At 34.5% G+C, this 21160-nt stretch overlaps 1 protein-coding gene across 1 annotated transcript in view; it reads left to right on the top strand.

The window, feature by feature from the left end:
• The window catches only part of ANTXR2 (ANTXR cell adhesion molecule 2), a 149220-nt gene extending 128467 nt beyond the window's left edge, over positions 1-20753 (top strand). Inside the window, exon 17 of the mRNA XM_053901463.1 lies at positions 17418-20753. Within this exon, the coding sequence (XP_053757438.1) occupies positions 17418-17456 (39 nt within the window). The 3' untranslated portion in view covers positions 17457-20753. The remainder of the gene's footprint in view (positions 1-17417) is intronic.
• The last annotated feature ends 407 nt before the right edge of the window (positions 20754-21160 follow it).

A 21160-nucleotide genomic window follows, 5' to 3' on the forward strand; every position in this document is an offset into this window, starting at 1 on the left:
TCTTAATAATATTTTCATTTCTCTAACTTACTTTCTTGTAAGAATACAGTATATAATACATGTAATATACAAGGTTTTTGGTAATTGACTACGTTATCCGTGAGGCTTCCAGTCAATAGGAGACTGTTAGTAGTTGAGGTTTAGGAGCTAAAAGTTATATGTGGATTTTTAACTATGGGGGGAGAGGCATGGTGATGCACCTAACCTCTGTGTTGTTTGAGAGTAAACTGTATGTGGTATTACAGAATAGATCAGTAATTCCTATACCTAAATCACACTGTAGAACTGTAAATGGAAATAAATAACTCTCTGATCAGTAAAAATAGATGTTGAAGAGTTCCAGCTCATTGACACTATTATCTATTCTTATCTCATACCTACTTTTAGTGGGCTTGATTATCTGGTTTCCCTATTGGTGGCAAATTAGAAGAAGGGATATAGAATTGAGGCAGAAGGATAGATATCTATCTATCTACAAAAGATAGATACGACACAGTAATGAGAGGTCAGCGTTGCAAGGAGGAGAACGAGAGAAGATAGACAAAAGACTTAGACCAGCACTGCCCCTGGGGGGGGTCATATGATGTAGGAAGAAAAACAGCCTCACATTCCCTATTATCCTCTGAGGACATTATTGACTACATCCTAGTATAATAATTAATATTCATCATTACAGAGTTATATCATGATATGAGAACATGTGCAGATAACTCAGTTTAAGAAGATGGAAGTATGAATACATTCTCAAGGAGAGTTCCATCCAGATTCTAAAATATACAGTTTTAGGACTTAATGTAGTTAATCTACACGCATCTTTACATACTAGCTTGTATTGTGTTTTCAGTTCTGGATATCTGAGTCACTTTCTGTGGTCTCAAATAGGAAAAGTCTCTCATATAAGTTTCCCTAATATATTTTATATTCCTTTTCATAATGCTCTTCAGACTAAATTTGTCCTGTATTTAGTTTTTGTATTTTCACTGGATTTAAGTTTCATAGAAGTGGGCATTTTTTCATCCAGTAATATTTTATTATGTCTAATGTAGTTTAAAAGACCTATATAAATATTCAAGATACAGAATTTTGTTAGTGTTAGGGTGGCAATGATTATGAGTGTTGGAAGCTGACACACGTGGGTCCAAATCCAGGAGCTGCCATTTACTTGGGATGGACTTTGACATAAATGATTTGCCTTCTCCAAACATCAGTTTCATCATCCATAAATTTTGAATACAATACCTGCTACATAGGGCCATTGTGATTATTAAGTAATACCAGTACTTATAAAGCCCTCAGAAAAGCATTTGGTATATAGTAAGGACTATATTGTGTAATGGTTAGTCATAATTATTGCTGCTGTTGTCAGAAAACAACTGATTATATACATGTGGAATATAATTGGTTATGGTTCAAATTATATTTTTAAAAAATGATTATTACTGGTTTCTCTGCTGTACTATGTTATGTGTATTTAGCTATGTGTCTGTTTGGAAAAGTCTTCAAACTCACAGTCGTATTGCAATGTTAGCACTCGGAGAAAGAAATGCCGTAGCATTTGCTCCTGTCCTGGTCCCTGGGTCCTGTCTCTGTTGGAGACGGTCATGGTGGCAGCAGAATTAAGAACAGCTAAGGAGAATTTTCTTTTGCTAACAATAGCTAAGGTACTTTACGTTTTAATCTTTGGTGACCAAGTCTGCCAGGCCAGTGGTGGCTACTTACGTTCATCCCCAGTAAATGGCAGCTCCTGGATTTGGACCAGAGGTTAGGCAACAGGGGAGAAGGCTCCTTACCAGGGCCAACTCAGATGACTGGGAACAGAACAGAGGCTGGGGAAACCAGCAGCTCCTTTGCCTTCTCCTCTCAATTAAGAGTATAATTAATTGTTCCACTCTGAATTACTTGTTTCCCTGCCTGCTATTACATATGGTTAAGATTTGGTTGCTTCTGTTAGCATCTATTTGGGTTAGTACAGTAATATATCTAAACTAGAATTTTGAGTTAATTTTTGAGGTGTCAGATATTTTCTTATAAAAATACATATGAGCCAACAAGTAGTTCTTTTTTACATGCCATCATTAGTTTTTATAACATTAAAATGAATTGACCAGCATGGTAAATAAAATAATCATGATAAATATGTAGAGATAACCACGTATTAGGAATTTATAGTAAAATTTGTTATATATTTTTAATATATTAATAAGTGTTTTTATTTAAACATAAATATTCCATAATATTCCTAACTGAATTATTATTGGTATATGGGATATTTTGATTTTTTTATATCTTGAAATCACCTTATCACTGACTTCTACAAATTATATTTCAGCTGATTTTAAAATCATATAAATAATAATTGTTTATCGTGGTAAAATGTGCATCACATAGATTTACAATTTTAGCCATTTTTATGTGCACAATTCAGTAGCATTGAGTACATTGACATTGTGTAACCATCACTGCTATTTATCTCTAGAACTTTTTCATCATCCCAATTAAACAATAACTCCCCCTTCTCCCTTTCCCCTAGCCGCTGGCGGCCATCATTTCATTTTCTGTTTCTGCGAATTTGACTATTTTAGGTACCACATAAAAGTAGAATCATACAACATTTGTCCTTATTTTACTTAGCATAATGTTTTCAGAGTTCATCCATATTGTAGCATGTGTCAGAAGTTCATTCTTCTTAAGCCTGAATAATATTCCATTGTAGGTATATGCCGTGTTCTATTTATGCATTTTTCTGTCGATGGACTTTTGAGTTGTTTCCTTTGCCTATTGTGAAAAATGCTGCTAACTATATGAGTGTGCAATAAGGACTGTACAATACCTGTTTGGGTCCCTACCTTCAGTTTTCCCAGAAGTGGAATTGCTGGAACATACAATTCTGTGTTTAATTTTTTTGAAGAATCACGATACTGTCTTCCACATTGTGCCATTTTACATATCCCCTGACAACGCATGAGGATTCCAATTTCTCCACATCTTCTCCAACACTTGTGGGTTTTTTTTCTATTTATTTATTTATTTATTTATCTGTGGTTTTGAGAGTAGCTGTCTTAATGGATGTGAAGTGAGATAATGATAAGCTTTTTTTAGTTTCCACTTTTCTACTTATTTTTCCCATTTGTAAACAGGTAGTATGTACTTCCAACTCAGGCATTTTGCTTGGCATGGAAATACAAAGATAAAAGACTTATCTGATAAATTATGGTAACCTCATAACAGCTTTCCCATATAAGAAACATAGTTGGATTTCTTAGTTCATTTAAAAATATCTACAGACATGTTATGTTCAGCTGTCTCCACATTTGATGAAATTGATTTATTTTTAAAATAAAATAGTTACTTTCACATGCAAGTCTTTACAGATCTTTATAAATTCTCATTTTCCTTTCTAAGCTTAAAATCGTATCTCTTAATTTGCTTCAATATGGCAACCATCTCACTTCTCTTTCAACTCACATAAGCTAACACAACCTTCAAGATAGGAAGCTGACATGTAGTCTATAAAATAATAAGGTTTAGAACTCGAACCTTACTTCTGACATCATGTTAGACACATTTCCTATCTCATTGACAACATGGTACAGTAAACTGTTTTCGTAGACATGATTGAAATTGCTGTGTTTTGGTAAGTGAAATATTTTGGTTAACTAAACTTTCTCAAAAACATGCACAAGAACATATGACTCTTCAATAGATTATTAATTCTTACAGAAATTGGATTCAGGTTCTCATTCACAAATATCGGCTGATCCACTCAATGCATATGAATCACTACTAATTCAGCACACCCTTGGCAATCTTGAAAGGTCTCCAAAGCCATCATTTTGAATCAGTTTTTAGTGTAGAGTTCTCCAAAGGTAAATAACCTAGGACACTGAAGTGACTGTTTAAGAACACACTGATTGGTGGAAGGTAATTTCTAAGATCATTTTATTAGGTAGAATTTGTCTTTTTCCCATAAAAGTGAAAAGCAACCAAAGAAAACTGCCTGCTTTAACATTTGTCTTGTCTTGAGAATACCTGAATGATGTCAAATTTTCTTTGTCAGACTTTGGTTATTCAGTACTTACTTTTTCGTGGACACCACATCTGTGATAATGCAGTTAAGTGGATAGATGAAGGTTGTTATACTAATAGTATTTGTTGCTGTTAATTAATTTATTCACTGGCTGATTTGTACAAGTGTTATTTTTAATATTGTTCAATACAAAATGACCCCAAGTCATACAAGGAGAAGGGTTCTCTTGATACAATCTTTAAAAATCCATGAATAAATTTGGTAGAACCTGAATAGTAAGCCATCGACTGTGGAAACTTTAAGTCCTGAAGGTTAGTATGATTACAGTGAAGAGATTATGTTTCTGTTAGTTCTGAGTCTCCATAACCTGCCTGATTTGAAACTACTGTAAAGTAGCTTTTGAACCAGTTATTTGAGGCTGGAATTCAGATTTTCTTTTTCTTATTTCCATATGCTCCGTTTCAAACGTATGTTACATTGTGTATTTAAAGCAAGAAGTACCAAAAATCCACATAAAAATATGTTTTCTTCATTATTAAAAGCTTCAGTGCCATCGTCATTTGGGAAAAAAAAAACAGTGAATATAATTCAAGTCTATACAACAGACTTTTAATAGCACCAAATAGAACGAACATCTGGCTTTCTTTTTGCAAGGTGCATTGATGTTGTCAGAAGAGAATAAAAATGCTGATATGATTGTCCATGTTTGGGGTTTGCCAATACAGAATATTTTATTCATTCAGTGTTCTCTGAGTTCCAAAGATAGGTGTTGACTTTGATGAAAAAATACAATGATATATATTTAGAATGACCAATCTTTGACATTTAGATCTACAAACGTGCTGCTGCAGTTGGGTTTTTCTCAGGGATGCCATTCAAGCAACACATTACATTGTCATCTCACATAGCCTTTCTATTTGTGATGATAGGATGCCAGGTTAGAGGATGACAGCTTGGCACAGCTTTTATTATGGCATTGTACTGATGCATGACTACCTCGCTTTTGTTTCAGTCAAAGAGATATTTTAAAGTGGCAGCGTTTTGAAAGTGAATTTTCGTTGTCATATTTAAAAAGTGTACCAGAGGCTGAATTTAAAGAAAGCAAGCTTTCTGAATATTAGATGTTTTGCAATTGCAAGAGGCAGTTTCTTGTCCCTTCCTTTCATGTTTCCTGACTCTGAAGAACATTCTTTGCTCGAGTCCTGCCATAGAATTAATACTTTTCTAATACCCTCTCACCAAAAGAACAACAACTCCAATAATGGAATGCGGGTTAAAGATGTATTAATTGACATTGATTTTTCAAGTTACATTTATCCTTTTAAAGAATGTTCTCAATCTTTTTAAGCCCAAATCTTTCTTTTTGATAAAAAGAGCCCCGTATCCATTAAATCCTAAACTTTCACATTTGTCAGCAAATGCCACCAATGTTGAGAGTATTATAAAAACGTGTATTTTGAAAAATCTGCGTAAATTGTATTGTATTGTTTTCAAATTCAATAATGTTAGTAACAAATGTAGAATAATCCCTCCTTGATGCATAACTTAGTCTCTGGAATTTTTTTAACACATGTAGAGATAGAAAGTGGTATGCCACTTGTGTGAAGAAATACCATGTTTCTTCAAATATTGATTTCTTTGACAGGGAATAACTGAGGGATAAAGGAAAATAAATGCCCAGGAAATCAGTTAATTAACTCGGCATTGATTTAATGTTTCACTACTTCATAACATGTTTACATGTGGTTGGGTTGCTTGTGATGACTGCTTCCTGCTTGTCAAAGCATGTGTTGGTTTAGATCTAAGAATCATAATGGGCTTAGAATATATACTTTTATCTCTGTCTTCTCTGTTGGTGGTTTCAAGCATGAAACAGACCTCACTTTCTACCATCTGCTCTCCATTTAAAATTGACACCAAGTTCAGTTCCTCTCTGATGCCTACTTGTTTCCCAGCTTAGAACAATTCTATCCTGTGGTTCAGCCATCTCCCTATTAAGCCTACCCATTGGCCTGGCATATAGGAAATGGAACATCTAGGACGGCTTGAATATTCATGTCTCAAAATAAGCCAGAAAGACTTTTGCCCATGGAATGATGGCCACTATTGCTTAATTACAAGTCAGTTAGCAAAAACTGAAGTACAGTTTTGTTGTTTTGTGTTTTAGTGTTTAGACAAGTGAACTATTTTATTTTATAGCTTGCTAATCATTGTGTTACTAGATTCAACTATCTCAGTATTCATATGGATATCTATGTCAGTTACATGTTTCAGAGAGATATTAGCTGCATAGGTTAAATTTAATATTTCAAACCCTGTAGTTATTAACTCAGCAAATATTCTTAAGGACTTAAACTGTAGGGTGAACACTGTCTTAGGAATTTGCAAAATGGTGGTGGCGGGGAAAAAACATGGAGCTTGCAGTCTAGGAAAGAAGACAGAACTTAAACAATTACTTAGATTTCTTTGTTAAAAATAAATTAGAACTGTTACAATGCTGAACAAACTTTGCTATCACCCAGAGTCTATTTTTTGTAGTAGGATAAGATATTGGGCTAGTAATATAATTTTGGGTTTAGAAAATCATTTTGGCCTAGAATATCAGAATTTGTTTTTCTAAACTAACTGAAAAATGACTCTATATTCACACCAGTGTGTCTATATATCTTCCTATCTATCTATTCACCTATTTATCATCTGTTTTGTACAAACATTAGACCCAATACTTGTAGATAGATCTAAACTCTACTGGGATTTATGTTGAGTAATTACATAGACAGTCAAATGGAGATTAAATAAAGCCAATCGCTTTTTGTTCCTTGACCCTTCAATATACATGTCTTCATCTTTTTTTGAGTTCTATGGACCAATAAGCAAAGTGTCCTTTGTATATAGAGGTAACTTATTACACACAAGTGAGTAATTAGTAGTTGGAAACACTATCATAATCATGTTTGTTCACTTATTTGAACGCATCTGTATGTTTTTATGTGTATAAATGTTTAAACTTTGAAAGTTTAGTCTTCCTGTTTGGGGAAATTATGTTGGATTAATTATATCTCCAGAGAGGGTCTAATACTTCCACAGTTGTTTTAGAAATCAGTCTAGTTAGTTGATATGTTATTTAGACTAGGAATGTCTGTATTGATTAAGAGACAAATTAATGCATGTTTAGTTTCTTTTCAAACTGTGAACAAGGGATTCTATTAAATACCATTTTATTCTCACTGATCAGTGAAATATCATCTGGGTCACAGTGGTATCTATATTTGCAATATAAATCCCTGTGGCTATGTTTGAAAGGTGTCTGCACATAAAAGTAGGGATAGATTTCATGCTGCTACCAGCCTAATTTTGGTATATACAATTTAAGGTGCCACTTGAAGTTTTGTTCTCCATGGTATAAGTTTAGTAATAAATGTAGTCATTTGGCTGCTGTGCTAGCAGTCTAGAATGTAGAGGTATAATGTGAAGAATTATAATCCACATTACTCAAATGTTATAGAAAAGCATATTTCGTTTCGTATCATATATCTAAATATTAGTCTCTAATAAATATACAAAATTAAGTCCTGACTTTGGGGATTTGGATATCTTCTCAGTAGATATAAAAGCAACTTAGCAATTGTTTAAAATTGTTTTTCCAGGGGCACCTGGGTGGCTCAGTCAGTTAAGTGTCTGACTCTTGGTTTCGACTAAGGTCATGATCTCATGATTAGTCAGTTCAAGCCCCGTGTCTGATTCCATGCTGACAGCACAGGGCCTGCTTAGGATTCTTTCTCCCTTTCTCTCTGCCCCTCACCTGCTCATGGTTGTGCGCACGTGCTCTCTCTCTCTTTCTCTCTCTCAAAGTAAATAAACTTAATAAATAAATAAATTTGTTTTTCCAAAATTTGACAAAACATAAGTAAAGTAAGTAAAGCATAAATTTGTTGAATACATACATATGTTTTCTATTAAGACTGAACGCCTTGAATGAGTTCATAAATATTTGCTATGCTGAAAGAAAACAGTATCAGAGTAACTAATTTTCCAGCTAAAGCGGTAGGCAGATTTTTCATAACATTTTTTATTTATAATCTTCTAGAAACTAATCTGTAATTACTCTTCAAAGTGAAGCTTTAAAAACTGTACATTTCTATAAAGTATCTTGAATTGATATTATTCATGCAATATCAATTTAAAAATTTAAAGTGAAGTTTTTAATAATTGGTTTTCTTTGAAAAATCCTACTCTCAAATTAGCCGGGAATTTAGCTATCTGACAAATGACCCAAAGAACTGTGAATACTTTTAAGTAGAGAGAGCTAATAAAAATCTGTGTGACTCAAGTGCAGGCTGAATTCATCAACATATTTTTAGTTATTAATTTTTGAGTGGGACAACACATACTGTTTCAGGGTCCCAAAAGTGAGGATTTAATTCTTAGAAATTTAATTTAGCCAGAGATGCATCATTACATCCCTAGGGTCATATACATGAGGAAAATCTCTCAATGATTATTTTCAGTGCTAATATGTGTTAAGTATTCAGGATTTCTCTTAAATGTGACAAAAGCAATTTGATAAGACAAATTTTCTCAGTGCCTGATTTTCTAGGAAAAAATCCATGAATTGCATGTAATTTTTTTTGCTCTGTGATATTAACATAAAACTTTAAGTTTAGAAATATTCTAGTGCAAGTTAGTATTTTCACATGGCATTCTTCCACCGTGAGTAAATTAATTTATTCTATTTCTCACCTAATTTAACAGTAGTGATTTAATATGTCTTTCATTTGGATTTTTAAAATTAAAATTTTCCTAAATGCATAATTCAAATATGGATTGAGGTTTCAGTTAGCCATTATTTGATATAATGGTGGGTATTTGAGTTCTTTATTGTGATAGTGTGTGTGTGTGTGTGTGTGTGTGTGTGTGTGTGTGTGTGTAAGAAAGGGAGGGAAGGGAGGGAGAATATTTTGGTACGTGTGAATCTTAAGAACTTTGAAAAGTAGCTCATTTAACAGCTTAACTCTATCTACTGTAAAAGAGATGAGAGGGATCCAGATGTTAACTTTGTATAATTAGTAACTTCGCTTTTACCAAGGAGAATTTGTAACAGGTACCCTACAAAGCTTTTGCATGATAGGATCTCTGCTTCCTCTCTGACTTCATCTTACACTTTTTCCATTGCTCAATCTACTCCTGCCACACTGGTTTACTTGTCTATAGATATGCCAGAGGTGTTTTACCCCAAGGTCTTTGCACTTGGTTTCTCTAACAGAATTACTCTTCCACAGATAGTCACAGTCTCATTGACTTCCTTTGAATCTCTGCTCAAGAGCTACCTCAACATTTTTTAAACAATTACAACTTCTCCAGCAATGGCCCCCCACACAGACTGATATATACTGATACTCTGTACCCCCTTACTCTGATTCAGATTTATATTTTTCTTTCGGCATGGATTCTTCACAAGTGGTGCTGTGCACTTTATAATGCATCACATCAATTTCTATTAGGTAGCCAGGATAGATCAGAGAAAGCAGGTTGTAAGAGTCTGATCCATCATATTGATTGTTATATATTTGTAACATGGCCCACATTAGTGTTTAATAAATTTATTTTATTTTGGCATAATGTGTCCCAGATTCATCTTTTACATTTTGGTTTTAAGACTGGAATAAACCAGGGCGCCTGGGTGGCTCAGTCTGTTAAGCATCCGACTTCAGCTCAGGTCACGATCTCACAGTTCATGAGTTCAATCCCCACATTGGGCTCTGTGCTGACACCTCAGAGCATGGAGCCTGCTTTGGATTCTGTGTCTCCCTCTCTTTCTGTGCTCCCCTGTTTGCACTCTGTCTATCTCTCGAAAATAAACATTAAAAAAATTTCTAAAAAAAAAAACTGATATAAACCATTCAACTCCAAAGAGCCCAAGATGTTTTTAGTAGATAATGGTATTTAGAGAACACATTTTGAATATTAGGGGTGCTAATTGTTATTGGGCTGTCTTGCTTCTAAGCATTTCAGAACATAAAGCTAGAAAATTGAATAGTTTTGAAAAATATCATGAATTTATTATGGTATATTTTCAATTCTAACTTAGCATTAAGAGCTCTTACTGAATATTTTTAAAAATTTATACTTGTATCTCTTTTACCTTACATGAAAAATCTTGGCCTTAACAGTACTGAAGTATTTACTTATTTGCTTTAACCTACCAGATACATACCTACAAATTAATAATAAAGTACTGTTGTAAAATTAAGATTGATTAATGAAATAAAACATTTCTTTGCTGCCATATTTGTCTTTGGATTATATTCTGTTGTTGGTATACAGGCAAAATACTGTTTTAGTCACTTGAAATACTTATTTTCTGGATGTACTTGTGTATCCAGTTCATTTGTTTCAGTTTGTGTCCAGTTCTTACATCCACGTATTTGATTTCTATTTGTTCTGTCCATTCTTCATTCTGTTTCTCCTTTTCTGCCCTCTTTGTGCTAACGTAGTCGTTTTGTAATCCATTTCATCTCCTCTCTTAAGTAGATTTTTGTGCTGTTTTTTGTGGTTGCTCTAGAAATAACAATTTGCTTTTAGAATTTTTCACAATTCATTATCACATAATATAGCAGTTTAAGACCAATATATAAACATTACAGTGGCCTAATTCACATTTCCCCCTCTAACTCTGTGTGCTTTTGTTGTCATATATTGTATTTCTACATATGTTAGGAATTCAATAATAGGATTTTTTTTTTACTTTAAGTAATCAGTGGGTGTCATAAAGATTTTTCATTTCTTTTCTATATTTGTATTTCTTGTTTGTTCACATATTTCCTCCTCTGTTTTTCTTTATTTCTTCCTGCAACTCTAGGCTTCCATCTAGTGTCTTTTACTTTAGTTTCAAGAACTTTTAGCACTTGTTATCTTTGAAGTCTATTGTAGATAAATTTATGTCAGGTTTTGCTTATCTTAAAATGTTTTCATTTTGCCTACATTTTTGAAGGGTATTTTCTCTGGATATGGAAATATAGGTTGATTTACCTTCCCTTAACACTATTTAGCATATTTTGGGGAATTCCATTGTCTTGTGTCCTCCACTGTTGCTGATAGAAAGTTGGCTGTCCTGCTTGTGTTTTCTTTGTATGTAATGTCTAGGAAGGGTGATGAGGTACAGAGAAGTATGTTTTTATGATATTCTTTGGTTTTCATTACTTTTACTATTTGTTCCCTGATATATTTTTCTGTGTTTTAATCCTGCTTGAGCGTCACTAAGTTTCTTTGATCTGTAGGTTTATGCCTTTCATGAATTCTAGGATGTTCTCAGCCATTATTTTTTCAAGTTTTTCTTGTCCATTATTTCTCCTCTACTTCTGGGACACCAATTACTCATTAATCCATTAGATGTGTCCCCAAAAATCTCAGATTCTCTTTATTTTTTTCTTTGTTTTTCAATGGGAACAATTTCTATTCCCCTACCTTCAAGTTCAGTAAGCTTTTCTTCTGCTGTGTTGTCTATTTTACACGAATCAAAAGCATTATTCTGATATTACAGTTTTCTCTCTAGCTTTTCCATTTCATTCTTATTTATAGTTTCTGCTGAAACTCACCACATTTTTATGCATGCTACCTATCTTTCTCGCTAGAAATTTTAATATTTTTATCATAGTTATTTTAAAGTTTGTATCTTTTGGCTGCATATTTCTCTATATTGACTGTGTTTTCCAGTAATTATGGGTCATGTTTTCCTACTTCTTTGTGTATACTATAATTTCTTGTTTTATGCTGGGCACTGTACATAAAAATAGACACTGGATAATATTTACCTCTAGAAACATAGCTATCACTTCCTCTGTCATGTTGCTAATCTGTAGCTGAGCTGGGTCACAATTTGTTGAGATTTAAGTTATTTTTATTTCCCTATTGGCTTAAAACATTTTGAGGGCAGGATCAGGGATTTCTTTTCATCGGAGCGCGCGCGCTCTCTCTCTCTCTCTCTCTCTCTCTCTCTCTCTCTCTCTCTCTCTTTCTCTCTCTCTCTCTGCTTTACAGCCCACCTGTGAGCTTTGTGGGTAGCAGGAGAGTTTTCTTTGCTCTCCAGCTGCCAGTATCACATCCCCTCACTCACATCCTCTGCAACTTTCTGTATCTTGAGAGACCAGCTTCCATATTGATTCCTGCTTATAGCCTTTAACTGACCAGTGATTTGCACTCTCAGAAAGCCTCATGAATCTTGGAGGGATTTTTCTCAGTTCTCCTGCTCTCAAGCTTTCGGTTGGCTGCTAAGGCCCAGGTGCCTCAGGGTTATTTTTCTCATCACTCTTGCCATTCCACAAACCTTCAGTGAGCTGCTTCCTTTCCCTGGAGGAAGGTCCCTTTGGAGAGGGAAAGATTCCTATTCCTTCCTGCCTTTCTCCCATCTTTTAGTTGACTACATTCTTCTCAGGGAAAACTTCTTGTACTATGGAGGGATTTCCCTTAGCTTTTCTTCCATGTCCTCAGTTTTTGGCAGAGTTCTGACTTGCACTTAGTGAAGCCTATTTTAGTTTGTAGGGATTTCATTTCTATTGAATGTTTTTGCAAATGTATGTATTTGTGATTGCATTTGATAGTATATAACAAGATCTGTTCAAAGATCTCCTTTACACCCTCATCCTGGTCCCAACCTGAGTCCCCTCTTCCACCTATCAGTAACTGCTTTTATTTTCAAAGCAAATATTGGCTTTTAATTTCCATTTGAAAATATAAGTATGTAGCAATTCTAGTGTATTTTTCTTCTTTGTAACATAAAATATAGCATAATGTATATACTATATGCAGCTTGCTTTTTTTCCATTAATAGACCCTGGCCATTATTCTATAGTAGTATAAAGACATCTCCTCCATTCTTTTTAACAGCTGTATATGATTTATAATATTCTATTATCTATCTGTATCTTATAGTTTTTTCATCTTGTCTCTTACTGATGGGTATTTGGGTATTTTTCAGTTTTGTTACATACCCATAATGTTACACTGTGCATGTACAGAACTTATATTCTGTTTTTCTATAGCTTTAAGTTATATTTTTAAGTAGTTATTTTTTTACTATTGGTTTAAGACCTAAGATACAAATAGTACTCTAATTGAGATTAGAAAGAGGAAAATTATTCCTACACTACTTACAATGTATCCAACTAAAACAATGTATGGAATTCTGATTTTACATAAATAATTCTACTGGGCATCTTCTTCCCATTACAATGTATCATGAGGCCCAAGAACATATTGCCAACAGTGTTTTTGGAAAACCATCAAAGTTTTACATACATATGTGTGTGTGTGTACGTGTGTGTGTGTATGTGTGTGTGTGTGTATAAAGAAAAATTAAGAGACCTGAATATTTGCAATATTCGTATAGTGTGCGTATAGAATCACTAAAATTTTGCAGGTGCCATAATAGAAAGAAAAGGGGAAAAAAGCATTTGAAAGTAAATTTGTCAAGCAAACTCAGCACTTCACTTCATGACATCTACTGAATATCCATATGGTGTGTGGTCTCTAACCATAAATGGGACTTTTATAGGTTGAACTTCCATTACAAGACAGTATGTGTAATTTATATTTCAGCTCCAAATCTTGCACTTTTGGTTTGAGCAGAGGATAGTAAGGATTCTCTCATATATATATATATATATATATATATATATATATATATATATATATATGATGTAAAATTTTATGTGTTTATATATATGAATTGCTCTCTTGATATATATCTCATACATAGATAGATCTCTGTTGCATATATAGGAGAAAGATGATAGTATGTGCCCTCTCTTCAGTCTTGTACCTTCAGTTGCTTCAGAAAATCTCTGCCCAAAGAGCCTATTGTGTCCTCAAGTCGACATTCTTTCCTGATAATCATGATTTTCTGGACCTCTTGAATTGTTTTGTGTCTATTTCTATATGTATCCACGCTTTGTATACAATTTTAAATTTGAATCACTGTTTACTGTTGCACAAAGCATGAAGGTTTAGTACACTTAGAAGTGGAGATATAAATAAATCAGCTGTGTTTGAAAAGTCTAAACTAAAGTGCAGTTGTATGCTTCAGCTTGTCAATGGATATTTATGAGGTGAGCATAATACTATAACAGTTATAGCAGTGAAATATATCCTGTGCAGATAGCTAGTAAAGGAGTTCACTAGCATTAATGCCAGCAGAATTTTAATGCTGAAAAAGATGGGAAACATGGCACTTGCTCTGGCTAACGCTACTCTTACTGGCTACAGTGAAAATGAATAGGTGAAATCAGTTTTCAAATATTGCAAAAGAGTTAGGGTCTACATACTTAACCAACAGCAAATATGTCAGTTTCGACTATTATCTTGTTTTCATCTCTTGGTTTACTTAACTATAGAGCAGTAACAACACCAGATACTTTTATATGGGGCATCAATTTCCCTTTCCCACTTATTAAGAGACCCAAAAGAAGATATTTCCAAGAAGGATTTCTGGAGAAATGTCAATGAAATTCTTACTCTAATAGATACTTGTTAAATGCCTGAAAATCACTTAAGTGATGTTAAAGCTGACAGATTCTAATTGTGAACTTAGACTTTGTGACCAGAGTTTTATTTGTGATTTATCCTTGGTACATTCTGTTCCTTCTCAGGTGGAGGGAAAGTGGATAATGCAGTAAATCTTCTGCATAGAGTTCTATTCTAATAGATGAGTTGAGATGTTAATGTATTTCAAGTTTATAAAGAATCATGTTGTGCTTATATTTTAGAAGCCAAAGAAAACAAAGTTAAGCTTTCAATCTTTAGACCTAGGATATTTATTCTTGTAGAACTTTTGGGATTTTATGAAGAATAGTTTTAATATGATTACAAGTATAAACTTCAAGTTCATATTAATTATCTAAGTTAACTAAGATTAAGTTCAAATTAATAATCATTTGACATCAACTGTCTGCAGAATACTTCATTAGGTCCCACCAGAATAAGAAAAAGCAACAAAGAAGGGAAGTAAACATGATATTGTCTTTTGGTATAAGATAGAGGTTGAGGCAATTCATTTGTTGGAGGGTTTTGAAGGTTTACCTGAATATGGAATCTTTATGTGTATGAAAGTTGAGAATTAAGAAAGAAATACATATTAGTTTAAATTTACTTATACCTGGTCTACTTCTAAAGAAATCATAAGAAAAAAACATACCATAAAACTACAGAATAAAAATAAAATAATTATGGGCCAAAGTCACACTATATGGTCACACTAGAAAATGAACGCTAAGGGCGGTCATAGCTTCTAGAACATTATGTGCCTGCATTTTTTGAAAGCCAAATTACAAACAGAAAGGCTGAGTTATATAGTTGCTATTATGTAAGGGTAGCACATAAACTTACCAGAAGTGACAAGCTTTATCCTAGTTAGCTCTTAATTTCAAGAATTGACCCCTTAATATCTGTGTTCTCAGTAGCAATTTTCCAAAATATAAAATTCTCTTCATATGACCAGAAGTCATCTGGGCTGTTCCTATGACCAAAAGTCAAGGGAATAATGCTGTAATGGTGTCGTAGATCTAGGAAGGCATGTCTAAAGAAGAATAAAGAAACCAAAGTCCAGATATATAAGTAGCTTATTGGTGACCTGCCTTAACATAAGCATGACTATCTTGAATAATAGTTATCAAAATTCATTTTAATACAAATAGAAACAAAATCTTGTAGTGAATTGCAATTTTAAAGGTAGGTGAGATGGACTTCCTTGAGCCAAATGAGGATTGAGGGGCTTGCAGTGCGCCACCTCATTCCCTTCTTGTGCACTGTGCCAGCCAAGAAATATTCTTTGACCTCATTCTAAGAGGGTCTTCTCTCTGCTTTTCTCCCACTCTCATTTGCACAACTATTATTTGTAGACACTAGGTACAAAGTAGGTAATAAAATTGACAGTTGTAATAATGTTACCTCCAAAATTGTTTAGAAGATGTATAATTTTTGATGAATGTCTGCCTTTTAGGCAAAAGCTGATGGAAACAAGTTTGCTTTTATGCTTTCTCTTTTTTCATTAATTTCTGAAATTTCTAAATTTATTGAGCAAACATTTTTGAGAGGAAAATGGACCAAAATCCTGTTTTTATGTTCTAAGCTATCTTCTCCAACAATATTTGTTGTTTCTTTTGAATATTACCATATATTGGATGTTTAAAGCAAACTTATTATTCACATTTAGAGAGAAGTAAAAAGAAGTTCGAAAATCTGAAGTTAAAGAGCAGATATTATGACAAATAGGAAAATCTCAGTAAGATGATAATCTTTACCCAAAACTAGAAAAAAGCAGTATGCTTAGCTTTTGGCCTATTGAGAAATCTGGATGTGGTTTATGTCGTACAGAGTATCACCATGGCTGTACCCAGGAGACCGAAAGAGGAGATCCTTTATCAATAATTTAAAACGTTGTTTTCAAATAATTCTTGGATTATTTACAATTACATCGGAAACAATGTGTCTCCATAACCTTTCTTGAAATGCTAAGAAATTGGGATGACAGTCTCTGAAACGTGGAAAGTAGTGGTGCCTGGGTGGCTCAGGCAGTTGAGTGTCTGACTCTTGATTTCTGCTCAGTCATGTTCTCATTCTCATGAGATCGAGCCCTAAGTTGGGCTCTGCACCGGGCATGGAGCCTGCATGAGATGCTGTCTCCTCTTCTCCTTCTGCCCCTCCCTGGCTCGCACATGTGCACACAGGTGCTTTCTCAAAAAAAAAGAAAAAAAAAAAGAAAGCAAAGAAAATGTGGAATGCAAATAGTCGCCCTTTGTTAAGAACACATAATAATGGTGTGTAGTTGCACACAGAGAAATGGTCAACAACAGAGGACGAGTTTTCTACTGTCTTTGGCAAAAGCCTGTTATTAAAATGCAAACAGAAAGAGATGCCATCTCTTCCCTTTCTCCCTGACTCCTTATCCTCAGTCTCTTACTACTTCTCAAGTGCATTCTTCATATATACATTTTAGAAGCACCATTTTTATATCAGTTTTAAAAGCACCAGATTGCATAAAGAAATACTTTCATTTAAATCCATTATAGAAAGAAACATAGGGTTTGGCTTTGATATTTTTATTGCTAAGATAGTAATGCTATACTTTAAATAGCAATAACATAGTTCTGTTTTACATAGAGTTCTTTCCACTCTAGTTTTACCATACGGTTGTGTAGGTGAACTTGCTCCAGAAAAGATCTGAATGAACCACCACCATGCTTTGACCCAAGGGAGAAAAACATGACTTAACGGTTCATCTTAACATTGATGTGTTCTTGGGTAATTGTCTATTATGTCATGGTAGGAAAACTAGGTATTCTTACACCTTTTTATAATTGCTTTAATATTTCAATAGTGATTTTTTTTTCTTTTCTAGGGCCGGTGCATAAACTTCTCTCGAGTTCCATCTCAGTAAAAGGAAAACAGGAAGACCAAGGAGGTATGAAGATACATCTTCACACTGCTGATTTCCAACCAAATGAAAAAAATATGCATTTCAGAAGTTTTTGGAAGAACAGCTTTATTCCTCTCAGTCAGGAAATGTTTTCTCTGCCTTCTGCTTTGCTTGCACCAAACATTTTTAAATACTTGTTCTGCCATCTACACGAGAGTTGATGGAACCCAGGAGTAACTCATGATTCATGACATGGAAAATAAAGACTAATGTTAATCTACACGCTATGGTTTATACAAGAAAGTGCATTTGAAAGTGTAGAAGAGGAAAAAGCAAAAACGACAGCATGAAGATGATATCAAAACAGGGACCACAGAACACAGAGCATGAAGATGATATCAAAACAGGGACCACAGAACTGGCCATGATGGATCTGTAACGGAGAGAGGAGTGTTTTATATGGAAACATGGCACTTGTGTTTTCACAGCGCAAGATTGTTAGCCACAGGCAGAGTATGGAATATCCCACCAGGCCAAGCAAATAAAGGAGTCCATTGCCTTATAGCTATGTCAGATCACAAAATCCTCCCAAGTCCCCTATCACAGTGTGCCTTACGGGAAGCTTCTGACTGGAAAATCTTGTCATTCTAACACTGAAAAGTGCACACGCATGACAAAATGTAGACAGGATGCCTCAAGGTGTTGGTAGCAAGCAAGATTTTGCCCTTTAGTTTTTGAAGACACCTTTCTTTCATTATGCACCCGGGAAAAGAAGAAAATTAATAGAGCGTTATTCCACAGGAAGACAGCCTCTAAGCAGAGATCTTGAATGGAGTTTAAGGGACTTGTGCTTTGAGAACTTGTCTCTGGGATCGGTAGATTTACCCCTCTCTCTATGTTTAGGGTTTAGTAGTGCATAAAGCATTAATATCTGTAAACATACCAGGAGTTTGTTTTGCTTTTAATTTAAAGGAAGCAGTAACCACAAAGCTTCCGCTCAGGGTTTTTCCTTCCTCCAAGTCTCCAAGGGCTCTTCAGCGTCACAAGCCAGCAACTCTCTTTGCATGAAAATTTCAAAGTTTAATTAATATAATTAAAGGCAACAGCAAGCAGCAGCCTGTGAAGATTTTGCTCATCTTTTTTATGCCTTTTGACATTGAATGACCTATTACTGTATGCGCATTACTTGGACTTTGAGGGGCACTCCACCTTGGTTATGATTCAGTAGAGGAAAAAAGACCTCCTCTCATCAATTTATAAATTAAATTTTCAGGAGGATCGGCCACCACAAAACACCGAAATGTATGTATTATAATTTTTTAGAAAAACCACCATCGTGTCACGTCGACGATGCCAAATTATGTTAGCGTGAGTGGAAACACTGTGGGGGAGGAAGAAGGCAGCAGCTGAAGAAAAAAGCTCAAATGATCTAGTCACTTTCGATACTGTACTTCAGATGCGAAATGGATATTCGACTCGAAACCTGACAAAGCGCGCCTGCTTTGATGTGAACTGGTATAGACAATGACCAGTGGCTGGGTCAGTGGGATGTCTCTCTGTGAGCACAAAGGCTTATCAAATGACACTAAAAATAAGTTCACCAACCATCACATTGGAAGGGAGAAGGCGAGCATTTCATGTTTGGCGGGCATGTGTGTGCACAAGATGGAAAGAGCGATTTGGAGCATCCCAGTATAATTACCCCCATTGTGCTCTTAATGGAAATTTCAAAGGACGGGAGTGATTCTGTTGGTTGGTGTCCAGATCTGTGGCACTGCTCCGAGAAGCCTTACTCAAGCACACACAAATATAAGTATACATGCGTATCCTCTAGCTTGAATCTTTTGCTCAAGTTTATTTATGTCACTGGCTGGCTGGATCCAAAGTCATGTGTCTACATATTCATAAATAAAATTTTACCTGTGCCTCTGCTACCATTTTCTTTAAGCTCACATAAACTCAAGTTTTGTTTGGTTAAATATATAATTGTCCTGGTTAGTTTCAGGACAGAATTCTATTCAGGTCCAAAATGTTGCTTATGTTCACAAATGATACTATTGACAGTAATTACCCATGTGTGCAAGTGTGACTTAGAAGCCTGATATATACACCCCATGAGTTCTTGTAGACCTTTGTTCTACATTTTTATATCTGGGATGGCATTTACTGCTGTTTTCTCAAATTGGCACTTCATTTCTGATCCATGCACACCCATAAATGGTATTTAAGAGCACCAAAGATAGTACAGAAGCCAAGGCTGTTTCTTCAATAGTTACTTGGAATTTGTCTACTATCGTATGGCATTTGTATTGAGTTAGTGTTTTGCTACATGAGCAATGGGAGTAGACCTCTGCCCTTAAAGGGAAAAATAGCTTTCTGTAGATTGGAATGTAAATGGGGTTCCAGTTCTAATACCACTATGAAGAGCTCTCCATGAAGAGGGAGAGGCAATGGCCTGTATGTGTAGACTAAAAGAGAACAATTCATAAAGTTCAAAGACAGATGGATTTTCACTGCACTTAAAGATACAAACCAAATCTATGCCATTTTCTCTCATTTTGCTATCTAGCAAATAGAAGAATTTGCTTTGAAAGAGTACTGTTTTCTCACCAAAGAACTAAATCAAAAACCTCTATACCTTTTAGTCAGGAAAATAAAGGGTTAGAATAAAGCCATTTCTATAAGTTTACTAACATTTTTTAAAAATATTTTGTAGAGAGGACTCGGTCCTGTTTACTTTTCTGGACATAATGTCAGTCAAGATCTACTTTCTGTGTCTAAATGAATAAGTCTTTATCCGTAATCCATTTGTGTTGCATAAGGTTGCAACGACAATTAAGTGGGAAATGACTCCTAACTTATGTGTCTACTCTGCCTGGAAAGAAAGTTTTGAAGGCATCTATATATATTTCATAACAATGTCTGTTCTTTATGGATTTGATCCATAAATATTTATCTATCTGAAAACTTTGATACTTGGAATGTTTTCCTTAAAGCATTTGGTGCTCCAAGAAAAAACATTTGGTGCTAAGAGTTACAGCACTGATGCCTTTCCCCAAGTTAATTCTATTTTAAAAATTTATATTTCCTTCCCAATGAGATGCAGAGTCAAATTTGAGACCCTCCATTAAGTAGGGCGCAGTACCTGCCATCTATAGATAATTCTTATTTTGACAAAAATATAGAAGGCTGAAACCTCCTGTATTTCAGATTGTTTGAGAGATGATTTGCTTATATTCCGCCTGAACTTTATTTGAACCATTTAACATCATAAATTATTCAATATCTGTTTTTCTAATAAATCTTTACTGGATATAAGATCTGGGTGTCTCTGTGAAGTTAGTAACTTTAACATCAGTGTATCACTGACCACTGTTTACTGCTCAGAGGCAATTCATTGGTTTATGTTTAAAATTAATACACTGTCTGTATTGTGGCCAAAAGGCGTCTAAAACATTTTTGATTGATCACTTCACATATATTATTTTTGAATTTTAAGAGAGCAAAATATAATCAGGCCACAATTACCAGTATCGTAAAGCACTGTAACCTCCTCCTCCATGGCAAAACCCGTGGTTAGCTTCTACTAAGTGGCAGATAGCATCACATTACTTTAGGAAGTTTATAAGTGTTTTATTACCAAAAAAGTTTTTGGTGGGTATGTAATTCAGGAAAGAAATATATCCATTCTTTATTTTAATATGAAAGGAACTATATAATGTAGA

This window comes from Panthera pardus, unplaced genomic scaffold (assembly GCF_024362965.1).
Source record: "Panthera pardus isolate Hobbes unplaced genomic scaffold, ASM2436296v1 HiC_scaffold_13, whole genome shotgun sequence".
Taxonomy (NCBI): domain Eukaryota; kingdom Metazoa; phylum Chordata; class Mammalia; order Carnivora; family Felidae; genus Panthera; species Panthera pardus.